The 23,895-nt window shown below is 41.5% G+C and overlaps 1 protein-coding gene across 1 annotated transcript in view; it reads left to right on the top strand.

The window, feature by feature from the left end:
- The window catches only part of irs4b (insulin receptor substrate 4b), a 28,915-nt gene extending 6,889 nt beyond the window's left edge, over positions 1-22,026 (top strand). The window contains exon 2 of the mRNA XM_085148387.1: positions 16,432-22,026. Within this exon, the coding sequence (XP_085004513.1) occupies positions 16,432-16,436 (5 nt within the window). The 3' untranslated portion in view covers positions 16,437-22,026. The remainder of the gene's footprint in view (positions 1-16,431) is intronic.
- The last annotated feature ends 1,869 nt before the right edge of the window (positions 22,027-23,895 follow it).

Raw genomic sequence — 23,895 nt, 5'->3', positions numbered from 1 at the left:
TATGGTGAAGTAAACGTGGAACATCAAACTGCATTATCATTGATACCTGATCTGGCTTTTCAGCCAAGATCAGATCAGTTGTGAATGTCTTTGTTTCCTGCTGTGGTTCCTGTTAAAAGTCTGTGAAGGTTCTCAGTTATCCAGGTCATTGTAGACCAAGGAAGTCCTCAGACATCCTGTTTAAAAGTTGATTAGCAGTAATATTAAGTAATGATTCAGCCTATATTCGTTAAGTCTTTATGTTTTCCATATTTACAGCTCTTTGTGAAGCAGCTCCAGTAGGTGTAGGTGAACATCCGCAGACAGGAACAAAGGTTTTAGATGAGAATGCTTAGCAGGGGATTTCAGGATGATGGGTGGAGTTTGTGTGAGAAAACATTTGACACTTAGAGCACAAAGTTAGGCTATGTCTGTAAACGAGGATCTCCTTTATCTCCCTTTTTCTTTCCTCTTCTCTTTTAATTCAGTTTTTTGCACCCACTTCCTCCCACAATCAACTTTTTTTTCTTTTCTTTTTTTCCCCTAAGTGCGGGAATCAAGACTCTCTGAGAGTGCCGCCTGATTCATTTGTTTATCGTCGTTGTATGTGTGGTTATTCACTGCTGAATCTTGTTCGCCGACACGGGAGATCAACTGACACTCAAACCCGTCCTATTTGAGTTTGTCCGTCTGTCTGTGTGTGCTGTGTTTTCAGCTGCTGCCAGCAGGTTCATTAATCAATAGTGTGTGTGTGTGTGTGTGTGTGTGTGTGTGTGTGTGTGTTAGTTCATGCAGTTCAAGGTAACAATCGGAAATGTTAATCCCTGACACACAGTCTTGTGTATTGGCTTGTTTACAGTCTGTGCCGGGCATCTAGGTAGGTGCGCGTGTGCTTGTAAGCGCTGAGTCATGGCAGGCAGCTTTTGATGTGGCGGTGTAATTGCAGCAGCGGCATGTCAAGACACACAGCAGGGCTGAGGGGAAGCGCATCATCATCACTCAGGAATGCACTTCCCCTCAGCTGTAGTGTTGTGCGGATAGAGGCACACCTGGATCCTTGACCCAGAGGAGGAGCAGGAGGTAAAGAATCAGGCTGGGTTCGTATCCAGCTGGTGAGGAAGTCTTGCATGTGTCTGTGAAATGTTGCTATAAATTAGGCGTGTTTAGATCAGCTGGGGTAAAGGAAAATCTGCAGGAAATAATGCTTAAGTTGGGAAATCTGTTAATAATTTCCTCTAATTGTTTTGTCCACAAATTTACATTTAGCAGCACCAAAGTCATCGCATTTTTGATGCTGGAACTCAAATATGCTTTTTTTTTTTTTTTTTAATCAAAAGCTGTTCACCCAGAGGCTCTGCAGCATCTCAACTTCATATACAGTGGGGCAAAAAAGTATTTAGTCAGCCACCGATTGTGCAAGTTCCCCCACTTAAAATGATGACAGAGGTCAGTAATTTGCACCAGAGGTACACTTCAACTGTGAGAGACAGAATGTGAAAAAAAAATCCATGAATTCACATGGTAGGATTTTTAAAGAATTTATTCGTAAATCAGGGTGGAAAATAAGTATTTGGTCACCTCAAACAAGGAAAATCCCTGGCTCTCACAGACCTGTAACGTCTTCTGTAAGAAGCTTTTCTGTCCCCCACTCGTTACCTGTATGAATGGCACCTGTTTGACCTCATCATCTGTATAAAAGACACCTGTCCACAGTCTCAACCAGTCAGACTCCAAACTCCGCCATGGCCAAGACCAAAGAGCTTTCGAAGGACACCAGGAAAAGAATTGTAGACCTGCACCATACTGGGAAGAGTGAATCTACAATAGGCAAGCAGCTTGGTGTGAAAAAATCAACTGTGGGAGCAATCATCAGAAAATGGAAGACATACAAGACCACTGATAATCTCCCTCGATCTGGGGCTCCACGCAAGATCTCATCCCGTGGGGTCAAAATGATCATGAGAACGGTGAGCAAAGATCCCAGAACCACACGGGGGGACCTGTTGAATGACCTGCAGAGAGCTGGGACCAAAGTAACAAAGGTCACCATCAGTAACACACTACAACGGCAGGGAATCAAATCTCGCAGTGCCAGACGTGTTCCGCTGCTGAAACCAGTGCATGTCCAGGCCCGTCTGAAGTTTGCCAGAGAGCACATGGATGATACAGCAGAGGATTGGGAGAATGTCATGTGGTCAGATGAAACCAAAGTAAAACTTTTTGGTATAAACTCAACTCGTCGTGTTTGGAGGAAGAAGAATACTGAGTTGCATCCCAAGAACACCATACCTACTGTGAAGCATGGGGGTGGAAACATCATGCTATGGGGCTGTTTTTCTGCCAAGGAGACAGGACGACTGATCCGTGTTAAGGACAGAATGAATGGGGCCAAGTATCGTGAGATTTTGAGCCAAAACCTCCTTCCATCAGTGAGAACTTTGAAGATGAAACGAGGCTGGGTCTTCCAACATGACAATGATCCAAAACACACCGCCCGGGCAACAAAGGAGTGGCTCCGTAAGAAGCATTTGAAAGTCCTGGAGTGGCCTAGCCAGTCTCCAGACCTCAACCCCATAGAAAATCTGTGGCGGGAGTTGAAAGTCCGTGTTGCTCGGCGACAGCCCCAAAACATCACTGCTCTTGAGAAGATCTGCATGGAGGAATGGGCCAAAATACCAGCTACTGTGTGTGCAAACCTGGTAAAGACCTATAGTAAACGTTTGACCTCTGTTATTGCCAACAAAGGTTATGTTACAAAGTATTGAGTTGTATTTTTGTTATTGACCAAATACTTATTTTCCACCCTGATTTACGAATAAATTCTTTACAAATCCTACCATGTGAATTCATGGATTTTTTTTTTTTCACATTCTGTCTCTCACATTTGAAGTGTACCTCTGGTGCAAATTACTGACCTCTGTCATCATTTTAAGTGGGGGAACTTGCACAATCGGTGGCTGACTAAATACTTTTTTGCCCCACTGTAGGTTTCATTGTCTGTCACCGGCCTGTGGTGTGAGGCAAGATCTGAAGCTCAGAGCCTTCTCGGTAATGAAGGTAGTTAACCTTATACTCACGTCACCATAGTAACAAATGATGCACACCTAATCTGCTCATCACCTACAGTCACCATAAATCAGATCTTTGAAAAAAAATTATTCCATTGATAGGAAAAGGTAGTGGGATGGTCTTTAGAGACCAGTAGGAAGTTTATCTCTTTCCTTGGTGAGAATCAATAAAGAAAAGTAGTGATTTAATCTTTAGTTGCTCTCACTAAAACTGTCTAATGCACATCTAAATGTTAACCACTTAAGCCCCACGCCCCCGGTACCGGGGGCAAAAAGGAGGAGATCACTTTAATCGGTTAAAACACGGGGTGAGAAATATCTCCAGACATGTGTGGTATCCACAGAAACCTCTCAATCTCGGCTAAAATGTCATATAAACCATTTCTACAACCACCAAACACACCGAAAACAAGCCATGACTAAACGAGCAGTTACGTAAATGCACAGAAGAACGCTAAACAAACAAAACCGAACAAGACTCCAGACTTCATGTAACCGGCTAAAGGCAGGCTGGTTAGCTTCCAGAGCTATCACTGACTCCAAACACCAAGTTTTACCACGCTGACCAAAATTCACTGAATGAGCTGCAAAAGAAGACCATAAAAACACACAGCGGCGCAAATGCGCTAAGACAGAAATTGGCTTACCTTCCCGATTTCCTCAGTTTTTTTTTTTTTTTTTTTTTTTTTTTTGCCGGTAGCCACGTGATTAACAGTAGTTACCATGCCTACCTAGCCGCATCAGAGCCGTTTTCCGTCAACAACCTCCATTTTAGACTCACCTACAGACACGTGACTGGACAGACGCCACATGCAGCAAATTTGGGCCCACGTGGGTTTTGGCATTGCAACGTCTGATTGGTTGAAGTGACGTGAATGTGGCGTCATTACTTTGATTCTATTGGCTAAAATTATTGAAAAGAGATGTCGATCATGCAAATTGACTAAAAGAAACCAAAGTTACAGCCCCTCAGAGTTTAAAGGGCCAGAGGAATCAAATGTGAACTGAGGCATATTTTTAAAAGGGTTATATACTAAAAAATTAAAAAAAAAGTTAGGCAAGGATAAAATCTACTTACTTTTTCTGTGTTCCAGTCTCAGTAACTTTGACACAGTAATATCTGCTTCAATATTTACACCTCTGATGAAATCTCACAAGTGTTATCTTTATTTTGATACCAAGATTGTAAGGACAGAGTTTGTAATTGCAGAGAAATAATCAATTAAATTTGGGCATTACATTTTTGAGCAGGAAGCTCAGAAACCCCATGGGGGCTTAAGAGGTTAATGTAATCAAATAACAGCTGTAATCCATCAGATTCTCCTATGTCTTATTGATAGAGGTGCATTTTGACTGGCTTTCCTTCCTGGTTTCAAATTGGCAAAACTTTATTATAACTTCCAGTCTAAAGCCCACTCACACAGGCCAACAGATTGGTCTACGACCTCATCAATTCAAGCCCCAAACCCTTGCAACCTCAAACAACTGCTGAACATCTAAAACTCAAATTTTCATTTACTTGGTGTTGGTGTTAGGGGGTCCACATCTACACCTAGCAACTGGTGGTTGCCTGGGGGTTGCTGACTGGTTCTAGGCCTTGGTGATTGGGGCTTTACTGACCAAAGCTATTGGAGTGCATACACTATAAGAGTCCTCTTACTTTAGCCACTATTCATATTTTTCTAACATCATAGTTTTTTTTTTTTGTTTTTTTTTCTTGTTTTGTAAAATCAGCTGCCCTGCCTCAATGTTTCCGTTCGGTTGTATATCACCAACACCTCCCCGCTTCATGTAAACGAACTGCTAGCCTTGATTGATTTATTGACGTTGGGGTAAAGCTGCGTGTCGCTTTCTTCCAGGCTCCAGTTGCTTTGGCAACCCTCTAATGTATTTACTATGAAGTCCTATGTCAGTCAACAGTGTTCTTCACCCTCATCAGCTCTCTCATTCTTCAATTGCTCAGCTGGGCTCGCCTGTCTACTTCCTGTCACCAGCAGTTGTTTCTCCTGTACTTGCTTGAAGTCGCATTCACTTTTCTGAATTTGAATGCAGCTTTATTTTAGCCCGATCAGGTAAAAGGATGGTATGGGTATGAAAAAGGGTATGTTCAGTTTTCTTCGTAGTACAGCCCCAGGTCCTCCCTATGGTGGGAAACAGTAGCTGGTTGGTGGCTTCATTGCTCTGTTTTCAAAGGGAAAAGGTAAAAAAAAAACAGGCACCTGCGTTCAGTAACAGCAAGGCTTTTGTTACTGAAAAAGGGGTTAAATAATCAAGACTGAGCAGCAGTATTACTGGGGATTTATGCGTCTGTGTTAACTCTAAGCTGTAGGTATGTCATAACCGCCGACCCCTTTAAAACCTTACGCGTAAACTCACGTACACCTGCCTGCACTTTAGTTCCACCTCAGGCAGTTTAGACATGCCATTCTACATTAAAAGCCAACATCGATTTATTATTGTGCAACGAGAGCCTCAGACAGACGATAGAAACTAAACCAAGCTGTCTCTAACCCTGAGGAAGTTTTAGTTGATTGATTGTAGAGCAGGGCGATATGACCAAAAATATTTATACATTTGAAAATTTGCGATAACAATATAACTGACGATATAATTGAAACTAGACAAAATACTTTATAACTCCACAACTTTATTAGTGCAAAAAAACCCATTAATGTATTTTCACTTAAACAAGCAGCTGTTTTTTTTATGTGCATTAAAGTTATATAAAACAGTAACAGTGTAAATTCCTTGCTGACAGTTTAACCAAAAGGCATTTCCAGTGGAAATTGGCCGACATATCCTCAGCATAACCATGTTTAATATCCACAAAACCTAAAAAGAGGTTATATACACACACAATACGGTAAGATTATGTTGAAGCACAGTACGTATCACTCCGCGAGGCGCCTGCCTACGATAGCCGCAATGCTCCGACAATCCATCAAGCGGTGCAGGTTCGTAGCTTAGCAAAGTCGTAGTGAAACATTTGACAGATTTTCGAGCGCCGTGTACGTAAAATCGTTTCGAGGTCAGTAAACACAACCACAATTCATACATAAGGCACACGGGATTATAAAGGGCACTGTCGATTTTCAGAAAAATCAAAGGATTGAGTTTAAGTGTGCCGTATTTTCCAAACAACACGGTAATAACGACGGCCCGCTAGCATGCTCTACCAAAAATAGTGCTTTGTTGTGTATCTGACGGACGAAAGCTAAACCAGTTCCACACCACTGAAGTTTAGGGCTGCCACAAACGATTATTTTGATAGTCGACTAGTCACCGATTATTTTTGCGATTAGTCGACTAATCAGATCATGCATCCATTGGATGTAAAACGTACAGCTTATTGCAGCAGCAGCATCTGCTCTTATATAACTATCATTAGCTTACAGCTTTAAGTGTTTAAGGTATGTGCTCTCACCGGCTCTAGTGAGCCTTGCCCCCGGCTAGCTATCGAGCTGGTGGGTAACAGACGTCTCCGAAAACGGAGTGCTTTTGAAAATATGTGGTGTCTTGATAAACTGAGCAAATATTTGAGGCTTACACAGTTACATTCTCGCCTGAAAATATGTTAAACGTTTATTTTGTGACCCAGAAAGAATAATAAGAGTAATATTAAAACTAACTAGCTGCCGCCATTGTTGGAAACTGAGCAGGGCCGCGGTATAAATTCTGGGACACAGCTTCTTCTTCTTCGGGGTTAAACGGCAGCTGTCATCCTTGTACATGCAGTGCTGCCATCTTCTGTTTCAGTCCGTTATTACACTCCTAAATCCTACTACTTATTCCTGCGTCTTTTGGGATCTTACAAAGCTTCAAACGACACGTTGACTATTAAATTAGTCGTCGACGATTTTGATAGTCGATGTAATCGTGACTAGTCGACTAATCTTGGCAGCCCTACTGAAGTTGCAGCATTTTTACAAACCAATTCTGGTTCATCTGTTTCATTCAACGATCCGCTTTCGCTTTTCTCATTCTCCGTCGCCACCATGTGTGTTATGTAAACAAAGACACTGCGCATGCGCGTTTTACCCCTATTCTATCGCGATATTTAATTTTCCTATCGTTGCCCAAAATTACACCGGTATTACCGTGAATGGTATGATATAGCCCAGCCCTAATTGATTGATTGATAATGCTTTATTCATCCCGAGGGAAATTGGGTTTAAGTTGGTCTTAAATTTCTTTAAATCTTTATATATATAATTTTTTTTCTGATATGCATCATATTCAAATCTTGCTGTTTTGGGAACAAACAAATGTTCCTGCAGTGTTGTTTGTTTTTTGTTTTTTGGGGGGGATAATATATTGCACAGCTTTAAGCGTGCAGGCATAGGTGGTAAATAGTGAAAGTTGGGTCAGGAGAGAGAGATGTGCCCTTAAACCTGTCAGAAGTGACTTTTAGATGTCTGTGACAGCAGTGGGAAGCTGCCCTTTTCTCCTTCTCCTTGCTCTCGCCTCCCAGTCAAGTGCCGATGAGGTGGTAAAGGGCTGGACAGAGTGCGAGGCAGAGTTATCGGACGGAAAGGGAGCGTAAGATGCCCTTTTCCTCTCTCGTTCCCACCTCCACGACTGTGCCCTTCTATATTTACAGGTCTATTTCCAGACTGACATGAATTTATGGGCCGGTATGAGGCTCTGCTCGTAACAGGACCCCCCCTAACTTCTCTTTTACTGTGTGTTGCAGGCAGAGGTCTCTCTGCATCCTAAATGGCCAGACATGTATTCCCACAGATGTTAGAATTATTAGCCATCAGGCGTGCACACAAGGCAATTTTGATTTTAAGCTGCCATTGTGACTGTCATAGGAAAGTATTTGTGGCTCTCTGAGAGCCCCCTGAGGCTGGACTCTTTGCTCTTTATGCCTGTTTTAGTATACATTCGGCAAATAAATAACCTTAAAATAATGTGTGCCATTTGATGAGCACCGTAATTCACAGGACTGACATGATAGATGTGCTTTGAGCATGGGTGGCCTGCATTAAGAGGCTTGGGAACATAAAGCTGGCAGTGTTGTTGAGAAACAGGGAAGTGGACCTCAAACTTTGGGCAAATGACTGCTTGGAGAGCTCCCATTGATCAATAAAGTCTTTAAATATGGGTTTTAGCAAATGTTATGAGAGTTTAGGTAAAAAATAGTGCATTTGCTGAAGGTAAAAATGAAATTCAATAGTAAATCACCTGAAAGTTAAGAAAGAAAGAGAGATATGTGAACTGAGCTAGAGAACCTGGTGTGTGATGAATTTAGGCTTTTAATGGAGGTGGGGATGAAAGACAAAACAAGGTCATAATTTTTGCAAACTATATCTTATCTCAGCTGGCCTGTTTTTAATAGTTGTTGAAAGACAAGTTGTAATTTAAATAAAATTTCAAGTAATCACACAGCCCTACTTATAATTTTCTACCAGTACAAGTTCAGGTTAGCCCTATGAGTCAAAATCTTGGCTCTTTATGATGTCAGTGAGAGCAAGAACGTCATCTCAGGCCTGAGCAATACAGGTGAAGAGACTGGTCTCTGAATAGTTGGGGAGTGGTTGCTGGGTGAAACTGACCTGCACCAGAAAGCTCCCTGCAGATGTCTGGATGCATCCTCAATCATCCAGGTCAGAAAATCCCAGAAAGTTTGTTCTGTTCCAAGTATTGACGGAACGGTTTTCCCCCAAAGAAAAGACTTTGAGATTTTCTTGTGAACACTTTGGTCACTAGCAGGTTATCATGGAAGATGCTAACTTGTCTGCAAAAATTATTTATAAACTGGCGATTATCAATGAAGTTGTGAATCATGCAGTATAAATAAAGTCGCAGGCAGTGATTAAGCTTCACAAGACCAAGGAGCTGCAGTGCTTACTCAAGTGGAAATGTTGTGTCTCGTCAGTAATAAATGGCCCTAAACATCATGAGTCTTTAACTGGGCCTGCACGTAGATTTCGTAGGTGGTCTCGGACTTTAATCATCGGGGTTCCTGAGGCTCTTGCACTTGGAGAAAAGCTGCAGTTTTCTCTTCTGTCCTTGCAGTGTTTTTTGTCTACTTCACTGCCTCCTGCAGACACACGGTAGTGATAACGCACGATTTTACTGGAATACCCTTGGACTGGCTGGAATGTGAGGTTAGATAGCTTTATTAGTCAAAGTCTGAATGTGTGCGCAAACGTGCATTTAAGAGGAACCCCGAGTGCGTCGCAGTTTGTTTTACATTCATTCTGTTTAGTTCAAAGTTTACTGAAAGCTTAAAAGTGACTTTAAGAGTTTTAGATAATGCGAAGGACATTTTAGTGAAGTTTTCATTCTAGTTTGTCTTTGAATGGGTTTCTCTGTCTGATGTGACATCATCCATCTGTTTAGTAATGTCCTGTTAAGAAGCCTCTAGTTTTCAACATTGCCATCTTGGTGTTTGGAAACTGGATGTGTTGAATGAGGGGCGGGTCTGACTGCAAAACCACACACTCATTCGGTAATGACTTGTGATTGGCATGTGCTGATGAGCCTGTCCCGGTTTGTTCTTCTTTCTGATTCTTTTTGAATTTTGACGGTAATTTAAAAAATGAGCTTCAGGTTTTGTTAAATATGACCTTAAACTAGCAAATAAGCCCATAAACTCATCACTGAAGTATTTACTGAGGTCACAGAGTGAGGGCCATTGAGAGCTATTATCCCATAGGCTTACAGATCTCAATAGTGAGAGGTGAACCACTGAGGCGGGCAGGCAAAGTACTGCAAACCCCGAATACCACAGCTAACGACTTCCAGCCGTCTTTGCGTTTATATGGTTAATGATAGTGCTGTATAATAATAAATTTGTATACATTTTGTAGTGTAGAAATGCTACAGTGCTTTTTTTTTTCTGACTGCAGATGCCACTCTTGTGGTTTCTGAAGTTTTGCACTCACGAAATGACCTGATAAGCACAGGTTTAAACATTTCCACAGAAACGGCGACCTTAACCAGAGGAGTTACGCTCTCAAGTTAGGATTGTGGGTAGAGTCTTTCTTCTTTCAGATGCTCCCTTTAGGGGTCATCACAGTGTCACGTCCTCCTTCACTACCTCATCTGAGCTTTTCCTCTTTCTTCAACATCCTTTGGCCAATATATCTACCATCCGTCCTCTGTACAAGCCCAAACTGTCTCAACCTCACCTCCCCAGCTGTCCCACTGATGTACTCATTTCTAATCCCGTCCATCCTGGTGACTCCCAAGGAAGATCTGAGCACCTTCAGCTCTGCATCCTTTCTCCAAACTAAAACATCATAGCAGGTCTCACTAGTAGTTCTAGTAGGACCAAGTTAAGTTCATAAAGTCTGTCGTAGCTCACAGCGAGTCTGCTTTAGATGGATTCAGCATTAAGGCTTATAATCCACATATCCTTTTATACTTCCTATTGTTGGCCCTGTGTCACAGTTGCACTTTTATGTGAAAATGTCCTTTATCGCAGTTGGACCAAATTGCGGACATCGAGGGTTAGTAAAGTCTGATCGATGGGCACACTGTAGAACTTGATGACCCCTTACAGTTGCCTCAAGTACAGCTCTTCTTCGTCTTCCATGCAGCTGCTGTTGTAAGGGTGGGGGTAGAGACGGGGAAAAAAACAGAACAAGAACCAAACTGGACACACAAAAGTGAAGTGCGTCTTTTCGTTCCTCGATCTGCACTTGAAAGGCCGCCAGTCCAGCTGTCGCGCAAGCCCATGTCAGGTCAACACGTTACGCTGGCTGTTCACTCCCATGATGCCTTTCATCTCTTGTCCCAGCTGGGTGAATGAGGTTTGGGGACAGAGAGAGACACGAGCTGAGGGTCAGCAAGCGCAGAGGGAACGAGACAGAGGGCGACGGATCTGAGCACCTGCGTGTGTTGCAACAACACAACAATTTGTTAGCTAATGCAGGTGTTTTTATAACCTGATTTTGCCCTGAAAGTGTGGGTACGTGTGTGTATGTGTGTGTTTAAGCAAGGTCAGCTCGGGTCAGTTGGGCTCGTGGCCTAAGAGTGTTGTTTTGATCAAAGTCCACGCCTGGACTGCAGAGAAACCCAGAGACCTCAGACTTTCTCTCTCTGTCTGTCTCTTGCTCTCACACACACCCACATTTAGATTCAGCCTTGCGTTGACCATAATTAAGTACAGTATTGCCAAAGCTTGTTTTATGTAGTGTTAAGTATAATGATTTAGAAAGTTAAAGGAAAAGATACAAATCCACATAACTGTGCTGTTTACCCATGGTGGCTGAAGCTTTTTTCCCCCTCATCTCTCCATGCATGCTATTTTTTTTTTTCTTTGTTTAAATTTTTTTTTTATCTCCCTTTAGATATTAGTCTGATTATACTCCTCTAATTCCTGGACAATTTGAACGCACATCATACAAACACAAATGAGAAGAAGTCAGAACTCACAGGTTTCAAAATGTTAAGAATTTCAGGAAGGAATGAAACAATCAGCAGTTCAATAAAGGAAATAGTTGTGAGTATTAGTCATTCAATGGAGAAAATAATACTGCGTATATAATACTGACTGAAGAATGCTCTGTACTTTACTGTGTATAAGTTATAAAACTACAGTCTGAAAGCTTTTACTGTTAAATGACAGTAAAGTGCCATTAACGGGACTCGGCAGCATTAAGCTGTTGTTTTTACAGCATGGTGTCGTAGATTACAGCAACAGTTTCTTACTGTAAATGTACAAAATAGTGCGGTTATGTCAGTGTACTCACTCACTCTCTATAAACAGCCCTGCCTCTGCTGTACACAGGAGGAGTAGTGAGGCTGTTTTTAACAGTTTAACAAAGTGAGCGTGTGTGCTGCAGGATACTATTAATTACCGTAGGACTCTTGAACACAGTTTGTACCTATTCAACACTGGAAACGGCATCTCACCTGTACAACTTCTAACACCAAATAACCAAACTTATTTTAAATATTCCGTTTTTTTTCTTTATTTTAAACTATCCACTACGTGTTGTTCATTGCCTTGGTGTTAGCTATTCATTCGGACGAAGGATTTTGGCAGACCCACAGTGCTTATATGATTACTAAAAATGTGACGCATATTTTTGGAGGCTGCTGTCACTAGACGAAATCAGTCACACAGACGGGTGCTATACAAAAAAACCTCTTTCTGACTGCTTTGATCGCTATCAGATTGCCACAGTTGCCTGTGGTTTACACTAAAGACACTAGCTTGTCTGCAAAAATATTAACTCTCTGAGCTGTAGTTTATCACTGCTTGGAGAGTAGTTTGCAAATGTTGCACAAAAGTCTTCCATATAAACTACGGGCAGGTTTTCAGGCAGCACCTCTTTGTGATGGGTTTAATGTTGGCAACCTGCAGCAACCACACACCAACTGGTTGCATAATATACACACAACCAGTGGCTGCCGGGCAGCTGTCAGCTGTTCTTTAGGCTTTTGTGACTAAGGTGTTATATGGCAAAGATGTTTAAAACCCTCCGATATTAGAGCGATAACCCCAACAATCAGGTGACACCCTTATGAGCAAATACATGACAACCCCATGCACAACCAGGCTCAGAAAGGGGCAGCTATACGCTTAATCAAAAGGCAAGTTTTTAATTTAGTCTTAAAAATAGACTGTCTCCCAATCTAATGTAGGGGCTGGTTCCATAGGAGAGAGGCAGGAATCACCAGACACCTCACCATACGATGTTATTACAATGCTTAACTCACGATACAGTTTTTTGCAGCCTTGAATGTTTTGCAACATGTTGAGTATTGTAGTAACATATTGTATATTTTGATTTATCACCTTTTTTCAAAGTTAGAGTCGCAGAGTGAGATTGTCGAGGATACCTACACCATCACTAAAACCTGCCATAAATGTCACCATCAGACCGTTTCAACAACTTCAGTCTCAACAGGGTCGAGCTGGCAGTTGCATGCAATCTGTTTGAATTAGTGTGATTTTTGATGATTTGTCACAGTTGTTACAGTAAATTCATATTTGACTATTACATGTGTTCTCAGCAAACCTTCCTGTTCTCCAGGAATACAGCCAGTTAAGTTGAGTCCTCTCGACTTGTGCTCATTGACCGAGAGTCCTTCACACTCTGTCTGAGAGTGACTGCCGAGTCAAACTGCAACTGTTTTTAAAAAGGTTGCCTCCCATCAGGCAACCTGTGCAATCACCCTGCAGTCAGAAATGTGCAACGCCCTCAGCCTCTGGGCAGCTATTTGGTTGGTCACAGAGTGAAAAAATCCAATATGATTATCAGAGAGCCATAATTTTTTTTATGATGTGCATTCCTATCTTTATTTTTATTGTGTGGCTGAGCCATTAGCTTGGTCTGAAGTAGCAGGTAACTTTTCCAAGCTCAGTGTGCCTAGTGTCAGTTAGATTTGCAGCTCAGCTCACGTTATCCCAGGATGCTGGTGCATGAGATAAGCCCTTTTGTTCATAGTATTCCCAGAATATTTACATTTCTTTAATAGAATATGAAAATTTAGTGCCCCTGTATTGCTACAATAGAGCAAAATATCACAATACTATGCTGTATCGAACCTGCCCACCTCTCAACTCAACCCACTCCTGTTGAAAGCTGGCTCTGCCTGCCATTGTATGTTTAGAAATGTGAGAGTAAGTAAGCCTGCAGTCTGAGAGCAAAGTGCTCTGTTAGGGTAATTTGATACTAAAATATATATCAGATATGAAGGGGCCTGATCATTTAGGACTTGGTGTGTAAGGAGGAGGATTTTAAATTTGATTCTGGATCTAACAGGGGCCAGTTAAGAGAAAGTCCTGTCAGTTCTCTCACTGCAGTGTTTTAGATCAGCCGAAGGCTTTTCAGGGAGCTTAAAGACGGCCTTGCTCATAGCAGAATTCCAGGGTGTGCTACACCTTTTGTTTTTTTTTTTTTGGTTGTAATTTGGTTGCATCAGGTTGTTGTTTCTTCTCTTCTTATCCGTGTATTCCTGCCTTTCCATCAGTCCATCCATCCCTCCCTCCCTCCCCATGGCTAGCAAACAGAGGGGCAGCATTCCAGCAGTGCCCCCTGTCAAAGCATCTGTATTGTGGCATGCTGCTCACATTGTTGTGTCAGACAAAGGCTCGCTCTCAGTGGAATAACCCAGCTGGACGGCGGCCATCGCCACGGGTCATTCGGGGCCGCTGGGCCGCACCACAACAGCCGACCTGACAGCCCGACCCAGCAATGATAGCAGGGCAGGAAACAAACATTTTATTTGTGAGCGAGTGTGTGTGTGTTTGCTGGCAGCGAGCAGAATCCAAAGTTCACCGGCCACACACACTTATTACCAGACAAACAGATTTTATTATACAACGAGGAGTTTGAGCCAATCCCCCCCCCCCCCTCCCCCGACAGAGATGTCTCACATCTGTGCTGCTTCTCTCAGGCGGTGATCTGTGACTGTGCAACTGCTGTAGTTCTACTTTCTTCTTCTGTGATTGTAAACCTACGGCTTGTGTCATTAATCGTGCCCTTTTTAAGATTACCAAACTGTTGGGCAACCTCTAAGCGTGGTGATAACCATTCCTGAGCTGGCAGAAGAGGGTCGAGTGTTTTTGCAACCCCTGCAGTGTCTTGCAGCGCACGACCCCTCAGAAGCCACCAGAACCCCCACCTTTTCAGGATTTGGAGAAATGTTTGGGGGGCTGAGCCCAAAGCCAGACAGGGTCTGGTTCCAGTCAAAATTGGCACCGCTAGGCTTCAAAATGTCCAAAAAGATCATATCGACAGCCCCCCCCTCCAATCAGTGAACCACACACATTCCTGTTTCTGTGTGTGTGCGTGTGATAATGTGTAATAGTTTTTCTATTAGCCAGTAGTCTCATTATAATTGTTCTCATTTTCCAGCTTGCTTTTTTTGTTTGTACAAACAGCAGTGAAAATGCTTGTGACGCTTTAAATTTTTTTATTTTTTTATTTTTTTTTAAGTGCTTCCTGTCTTTTGCTTAACCGTCTGGAGTCGAGTGTGCAACTGGCTGTTTTTGGCTACATCTGATTTTACCACAAACATTTTTAACAAATCACTTTTATCATTTAAAATGCAAATACAAGATGTAAATTTCTAAACTTTGTGTACACACAGAGCAAACAGAGTTCCATACAATCAATACTTCAGGGGTTTTTACAAAACAATCAAGTGCCTCGATAAGATGCCACACAAATTATTTGTGCAGTAGTTTTTGTCCTCCACAGGACAGAGAGACATATCACAGGGCTTACAGCTGGCATTTTAAAATTGGTTATCATAACTCTGGTTTTACTTGTCTTTACTCAGCCTGTCAACACAATTTAAAAACCGGAATTTATTTTGGAGTCCGCACTTTGGACACAAGTTGAGACTTGGCGAGCCAGCGTTCTGCGGGTTACATCATCTTAAATCAGTCATGTGATTTGGTCGCGGCAGCACGTGTGTCAACACTACAAGGTTAAACAAAAGTTCCACATCCAGAGATACTCACTTCAATATACGACAGCATTTCCTCACACAATAAACTTTTACTCGGGAAGTATAGCCAGGGAATTTAACAGTTGCCAAAGTATGGCAGGGAAAACCACCCTGGCTCTTGTTTTGAAAGTCTAGTGTTTTCTTATGGGCTGATTTGCCGGGCAGGCTGCTGTTGTGGCGGTCCACGGGACGTACCTCTTCTGCACAGCAGCTTCTCATTCTGCTCTGGATCCTCTGCGAGCTGCAGGTCTAGAACTTGTTTATGTGGAGCTATGCCAAACTTGCTGAGACTACGAAGCTTAACAAGGGCTCCGACCTGCAATCCAGTCCTCCATGCAGAGGCAGCTGAAAAGTCACAAAGTATTTTGCATATTAGATACTTGGAGAGGAGAAAGTTACAATTAATAATTACAGCAAACGTCCTTTTGCCTCTTCTAGGTGGAGCTTACTTTCAGTTGTGTAGAGACAGAAAGGAAAGTCGTTCATCTTGTTGTTCAGCTGCTCCCGCAAACAAGAAAACCTTTACTATAAGAAGAAGGAACAAGTCAGTCAAATAATAAGTAAAAAATATATGAATTAATACCAATTACAAGTATCTGGCACTGATACTGTCATGTTTTCCTGACCTAACTAGCTACCCCGGTGCCCATGCTTAGTAAACCTGTGTTGTTGTGTCTTACTGACACTCCACACCTCACAGGCCTTTAACGATGCGTAATCTCAACCTGTTTGTTCATTTGGAGGCTGATGATAGCTTCATGTAAATTCTTGAAGTTGTTGGTTTTTTGTCTTGATTTTTTTGAAAAGAAAAAAAAAATACATTCTTCCTAAATTCCCAAACAGATTGTTCTTTTTCCTCTTTGAATTTGGCTGCCTGTGGTCAGTGTCATGTTGTCACTAGTTTGTTGTTTTTGTGTTTGTCTTCATGTTTTCACTAATGTGCTTTTTTCTCTCTGTGTCTCAGACTGAGCGACGGAGGTTCATCGCACGCCGCAGCCCCCCTCCCCTCTTCATCCTTATCTCTCTGCTCGCGGCACTTGACTCAGCCAGTGACCTTTGGCCTCCAACGCCAGTGCCCTCTGACCTTCACTGAGACTGAGAAGCTGCTCCCTCCTGATCGCAGACAAAATGTCAAAAACAAACAGAAAAAACCGCTTGCAGTTTTGAAAAAAGTGTTTTTCATTTTTTGTTTTTCCTCTGTTTTATATGCATATCGTCCCCTTTTTTTCTTCTTCTTTTTTATTTTTTTTTAATTAACAAATAATCCTCCCTCTCTTGACCGACGCTGCCAGCGTGCGCTGCTTCCCCGCCCCCTCTCAGAGACAGTCGTACTTATTCAACAAACAGAGGGTGAACTTTGGCTGAGGGGCGTCCTTGCATCTGCACAGAGCCTTTTCATCAGATGGTTCTGCTTCTCCATATAGTATTAAAAAAGAAAAAAGGGAAAATGAAATTCAAAGGCATTACGGCACAGACTTGGATTTTTTTAATGTTGATTTGAATTTAAATATTCATCATTTATTATTATTATTACTATTATTATTCTAATTTCTTTAACCCCTTGTGTAATCCATCCTGAATGCCGTATAGTTATTGCATATTGGATAAAGTGTTTATTTTTTTAATTCCTTAACCCCCTTTAATGGTACAAGCTCGCGGCTGGGCCCGTTTCAGTTTCAGAGTGGCATTGTACGAGTATCGCGTTTGATCCCAGGTACGACGCAGTACCGGCACCCTTTGGATCATCATGTAGCAGGGCGCTTGCGCCTCAGCGACACGTTAGCACCCATTGCCTGAGCGGGCCTGCTCTAAAGGGCTAAAATCAGCTGCAGTACTGCGCCAGTGTGGGTTTGTCAGAGTACCAATGCAACCTTAAAGCATTACTCCTCATGTTATATAGTGCTGATTATTTATATGTTAATGCAGGTACAAATGTTTCGGTACATTTCACTTTGTTTGTTCTTCTGACTGATGGTACTCAGCAGGGCGGGGAATTGTTATGGCCACTGGTCGAACACTGCAAAGTTTTCGGTATCATTTACAATCCACTCATTAGAAGTTTGATAATCTTAAAAGTGAAGCTACAGCTAGCAGTCGGTTAGCAAAGAGTAGCATAGAAAGTCAGAACAGGAGCCAAAAGGTGTTAAAAAGTAATTTTACACAAAGTCCAGTTAAAAGAAATTGTGTTCTGCTCAAACTTTAAATTTTAAACCCAATTTATATCCATTTAGTGCTGGCTAGGTGTTTAAATATTGCACTACAGAGCACAGAAAGTCACTAAAATAGTAGTTATTTTGTTCTACTTGCACAAAAATGGAAATTTATATCACTAAAAGGCAAAAAATACACCTAAAAATATAAAAGTATTGTTAATATGAACAAGGCCATAAATAAAGATACAGAGATACAACAGTACATGCCATCTTGTTAAAGTGGGCCTGTTATGCTCATTTCTGTTTCAGTGTTTTGGATAATTGGATTCTACTAGAGCCACTCAGCAATAATCCTTATTACATCATCCTGTTTGAAATGACCCAATTTCGCTCCCTTTAAACCAACTTTCTCCTGATTGATGCCCTTCAGCAGATAGATGGGATTCCTGTGCCTGAAATGACTGTATAAGAGATGTCTTCTCTCTGTGACATCAAAGAGAGCTAAAAGTAGAAAAAAAACTATTTTAGTTTGATTTAAGTAACTTCTGATTGGGTGCCCCTCTAATATGTTTAAGAAGCAATTAAGTGGGGCTTTTGTCTGGTTTCCATGGCATCATGGAGAGCCAAAAGTCTGAAACCAGGTGTTTGGAGCAAAAGCCTGAGCTTTTGACTTTCAAAGAGCTGCATTCACACAGGATAGAAACCTTGTTCCATTTAAAATTTTAATTTTAAATGGAACAAGGTTCCATTTAAAATTAGTCATTTCAGGCACAGGAATCCCATCTATCTGCTGAAAAAATACTTTTTTCAGGTCTTTATGCTAAGCTAAGCTAACCAGCTGCCTTCACAGATATCTGGGTGTTGTTAAGGAACTCTCAGCAAGAAAATCTGATTATGTGGTTTGAAAACTCAGCTGAAAAAAACAAAACGACAACAAAAAACGGGTTTGTTGTTTTTGTTTGTTTTTTCTTCCCCGCCCTGCTGTTTCACTTGGTTCATCTTCCTCAGTTTTCTGCACAAATAACTGTTGAGTAGATCCAAGTAGTTGGTGTTTGTTTGTTTGTTTCATTCAGTTTTACCTCATGCGGTCCGTAGCACAGTTCAGATTAGCGAGGGAGAGTGGCGCCAAAGCAAACGCAGACAAACGCTGTGAAAGGTAAAAAGCACAAAGTACAGTATTGACACACTGAGATGCAAACACAGGAATAATGCACACACACGCGAAATGCAAGTGAACCATTTACTGTACTTTGTGAGCAGTGGCATGTACATACACACGCAAACCCGTACGTCAATAAGACACATATCTTGGTCATGTGCCCCCCTCCACACACATTCCCTCATATTGCATACAGGCACAGAGGAGTCATGCAGCCCTTTTTAGTCGAGGGTACCTCCTAAAGAGGGTACCTCCGTTTCGGCCCTTTGTGAGCGGCTCTTGATGACGTGCGGGATTTTTCTCGCACATATGAATGCCGGGGTGTTCGTCAGCGGCTCCGCGTGACATAAAGAGGTTTCCAGTAACCTGAGCTCCAGCCCCAGGTGCAGCGCACTGGACATACTTGCCCTGTGACACCCCAACCCACACACACTTATAGTGGCGCACAAATTGCCTCCTCTTTTTGTTTTGGCACCTTCACACACTAATACGCGCGTATTTAGCATTTATAGTCGCGCTGCTCTCCCACGATGTGCTTAAACTCAAAAACTGACAGCTAGACTGGTCCACAGAATTTCAATGATTTATTTCAGTATTTAATGCAATCTTCATCCTGTTTTTTTTTTTTCTTATTATTTTTTTTTCTTTTTTGTTATCCCACCTTTCCTGATGTTTTGCAATTTACTTGTTTAACGATGCATCATCACTGTTATCCAAGCAGAGCCAGGAGCGAGGGAAGGCGTGTTTGACTTTGGTTTTGAAAACAGCCTCGACAAGTTTAACTGAATAATCTTTGCTCCAATTTGCTCTCATTGTCCTGATACCTGATGCTGACTTGTAGCCGTTTGACCATGCAGACTGTGGAAGCTTCTCCTCAAAGATAAAAACCTGTGCAGGTCGGCTCCCATAAAAAAACTGCTTTGTTCACTGAAGTTCTGAAGGGTTTTGTTTCTTATGCCTTGTTGTAGTTGTCACTAATATCATTTTTTTAATGCATTCTAGTTGATCTTGTTTCACTGAAGGAGTTGTGGTTAAACTTACTTTTCCTCTCATCTATTTAAATGCAGTGAAATTCTGAATGGATATCAGTGTTTAAATTTAACGTAATAGTGGTGTGCGAAAATATCAACGAAGTTTAAATGATTTCTTTGCAAATAGGGATAAACACAGAAAAACGTGTTTCATTAAATGTAAACTTATTAGGCGATAGGCCTGGATCAGTCGGTACAGCTGGTGTAAAGCAGCATTACATCTCTCCTACTTCAAGCCTGTTTCTGCTAGTTTCTAGCTGCATATCTATTAGTCTATTAGAGTAGCTTAGCATGATTCACAGATCAAAATAACAAGCCTTGGTGGAGACCCTAATTTTATCCACTCTGACACAAGCTGTTTTAACTAGCTTTTGTGTGATTGGCTGCCCATCGTGAGCAACTGGATAGGGCTTCTGGTCTGAGATGGCTGTATTAGGTTTCCCTATCAGTGACATCACACAGACCCAAGACTAGAGACGCTGGTTTGCAACGGAGCGTTCTGAGCCGTGTGAAGCTTGCACTGATCTCAATATTTGGAAGTTTGTTGGTGTTCAGTATGAATATTCAAGATTTAACCCAGTACAAACGAGACAGAGGTCCACTTTAACACGGTCTTTCTGCTATGCTACGTTTCGATTTACACGCAGATAGAAGTGGCCAAAGATGAGGCGAGTCTTCCACAGTCTGCAAGGATCCTTCATAGCATACAGCGTGGAATCAGGAGGATTCAACTTCCTAACATCCTGCAATTAGCAAACGTGTCTCGATTAGCACAAACATTTAAAAAACCGTGGCCCTGCTTTCCCACCACCCCCGGCTCTGTTTTCAGACTCGTGCAATGATGATGACAAACCCCTGAAAATGAGCACGGTCGCTCCACAGCAGATCACATCACAATCCACAAAATGCTCTTCAGATAGTATTATTTTTTCCTTCTTAAACGTGACGTGTCTTATGTGAATTTATTTCTTCGCACCCCGACCTCCCCACCCCATCTTCTCCTTTTGAGTGAACAAAGAGTTAAATCAGTGGCCCGTTGAGACAAACGAGAATTTTTTTCCTTTTTGGTTGTTTATTTTTCTTTTTTGTGTACTTTGCTACAGCAATGTGTTGCTTTTGGGGTTTTCATGCTAAATGGTAGAGCTAGTTTTTTTTCTTTCCCCCATATCATTTATTTGAAAATTGTAAACGTCAGATTTGATCCCCTGTTTATTTCTTTGTTATAACTGAATTAATTCATACAGAATCTGTGTTTATATTGGCAACAATTCAACCTCAAAACTGTCCTGTTTTCATGTTTAGGGTGGAGAATTAAGAAAGAAATAAGACCTACATTATACATATATATCTATATATATATATAATCTTGACAGAGAAGACTTAGGGTACGGCATCATTATGCAAACTTCTGTTTTTCTTCTAATCCTTTGATTTATTTTATATTCTAGTTTACAGAGGGAAGAATTCATCTTATTCCTGGTTGTTCTGTCTCATCGGAGAGGCTTCTCTGAATACAAAGCGACACAAGGATAGAGGTTTTTTGTTAAGAGTACATAGGCATTTTTTGCAGTTATTTGTATAAAGAAATTGGTTACAACCTGCCTAATGTTTATTTTTTTGTAACTATATCACAGTTCTTTTGTTTTTTTTGTTTTTTTTTTGCTGCTGTGTAGTACAGTTATAACAGTTGAAAATGCTGTCAGTGGCAAACTAAGAAGACGAAGGCGTGGGTCAGGAAAAATCCCACTCTCACCCCCGCTACCTGTGTTCTTATTTTATTTTTTCCAAGTTGAATGCTGTTGTTCATTAGCTTTACAGGAAAGAGTTCAAAAACAATACTGTGGAGGTGTGTATCCTTCGTACGTGCATTATTTTTCAGCGTCCTGTATGCGAAAGAGACGGGGGAGTGTGTATGAAGAGAGCTTAAAATTTAGAGAGAAAGAGAGAACTGGTGGGAATCCTCCTTGTGTAAATAAGGAAAACTTGAGTTGTTGCTTTTTTTCATGTTATGATTGGTGCCTGGCAGGTGCCCCGCCCCCTCGCCCTTTTTTTTTTTTTTAACTTCCTTTTCTCCTTGTCTCTTTTATTTCCTCGCGGAGAGAAAAGGGGGGTCGGAGGGGGTACGCGGAGGCGATTTGAGCATCGGCATAGTGTTTATATTTATCAAAACTTTTTTGCTTTCGATAGAGCTATTGCAATAAAAATGTGTTCATGTAGCTGCCCTGGTCTCGGCCGTCTTCCTTCCTCTCTTTATTCCTTTTTTCTTTTTTTTCCCTTGGTTGAGTGTTTCTTTGCAGATCTGTGTTTGTCTTACGTTACACAACAGTTCAGTTTTCAACACAAACAGGACTTTGACGTCACTAAAGACCCAAATAAATGTATCTGCTTTTGTCTGGGTTTGCTCAGCACACTGATGCACGTGATTCTCAAATATGCTGCGACACACCCACCCGGAGGAGCCAATGAAGTGTGAGCTAAATCATTTCAACCATCTGATGAAGGAAATATTTTTTCTTTCTTCCTCTGGGCACTCTGAAAGGCCACGAGGTTGAGAAATTCCCTGATAACTCTGGAGTCTGATAAAAACCTCTTTGAGAACCTCTGTGATTATGTTTAAAAGAATGCACCAGTGACGTCAGCAAGCGGGATTACGATAAGTCCTCTTGTCTTTAATAACCTCCTGACCCCCACAGGGAGGCCAAATTTCCAAACTCATTTAGAGGAAATGTAAGCAGCACACACTGGGACCACCTATGCTCACGCTGACTTTTTTAAAAATCATTGTTTTCAAACAAGAAATTGATGCAACTGTCATATTTTAAAAAGTATTTAATCCTTTGTGTATCAGGGTTAGGCTTCTTTTATTACTGGGAGATTCCAGGATAAGTCGCATCATTCAGTTCAATTTAATTTTATTAACACGGTGCATAAATCATAACAACAGCCGTCTCAGAGCACTACAAGATCCTACAATAAGACAAAGAAAATAGAGAAAACCCCAACAATCATATGACTCCCTATGAGCAAAGTTCTTTGGGGAAGTGGGAAAGAAAAACTCAGTTTTAACAGGAAGAAACCTCCAGAAGAACAAGGCTCAGGGAGGGGCGGCCATCTGCTATGACTGATTTGGGGTTAGGAGAGTCATACGGGACAAAAGACATGCTGTGGAAGAGATTGATAATAACAATTAAAACATTGTGAGTGGAAAAAAAAGGTAACTAACGGGAAAAGTCATTCATTGTGGGCATAATGGCCTACATAGGCTTGTGTAAACTACTGCTGTATTTGTAGCATGTCTGGGTTGACACTTGGGCTGCCACAATGTCTGCGTTGTGCTGTGCAGTCAGTGTCAATGAAAAAATGAGCAGGTCCTCTAACATACTGATAAGCCGTCTGCTGTTACAACAAATTCCATCAAGTTTCAGAAATGCAGAGAAATACTTTAAAAAGCAAACTTAATTCGATTCAGTTTTATTTATATAGCGCCAAATCACAACAACAGTTGCCTCAAGGAGCTTTGTATTGTAAGACAAAGACCCTATAATAATATAAGGAAAACAAAGAAAACCCCAATAATCATATTACTCCACTCCCACCCCATGAGCAAGTGCCCTCATACCTAAGGGAGGATTCAGGGTCACCTGGTCCAACTATTTGCTTTAGCATAAAGGTAAGTTTTAATCCTAATTTTAAAAGTAAAGATAGTGTCTGTCTCCTGAATCCAAACCAAATCACACAGGCACCTTTTCCCTTATCTTGCCTAGGAATACTGTGGCATGCAGACTGGAGCAGCTAGGGATTGAATCACCAACCTTTCAATTAGTAGATTACCTGCTTTACTTCCTGAGCTGTGTAATCCAGACCCTGGAAGGGAGTAGGAAAATTTCTTCATGAACCAAACTTATTTGATCAGTGTGCTACATCTAAACTAACATGTGGACACGGACACCAATGTTATTTGTTCACTTCATACCCATGACCTACATTTACAAGTGTAGGTCATGGGTGTATTAGCGGGAACTACAGCTAGAAGATGAGACTTTTTATATGATTAAAAAACATTAAAATGACAACTGTGTAAATAG

The sequence above is a fragment of the Neolamprologus multifasciatus genome, chromosome 3 (genome assembly GCF_963576455.1).
Source record: "Neolamprologus multifasciatus chromosome 3, fNeoMul1.2, whole genome shotgun sequence".
In the NCBI taxonomy this organism is placed as follows: Eukaryota; Metazoa; Chordata; class Actinopteri; order Cichliformes; family Cichlidae; genus Neolamprologus; species Neolamprologus multifasciatus.
The sequence above is the reverse complement of the archived record's forward strand: the minus strand, read 5'-3'. Positions and strand labels throughout refer to the sequence as shown.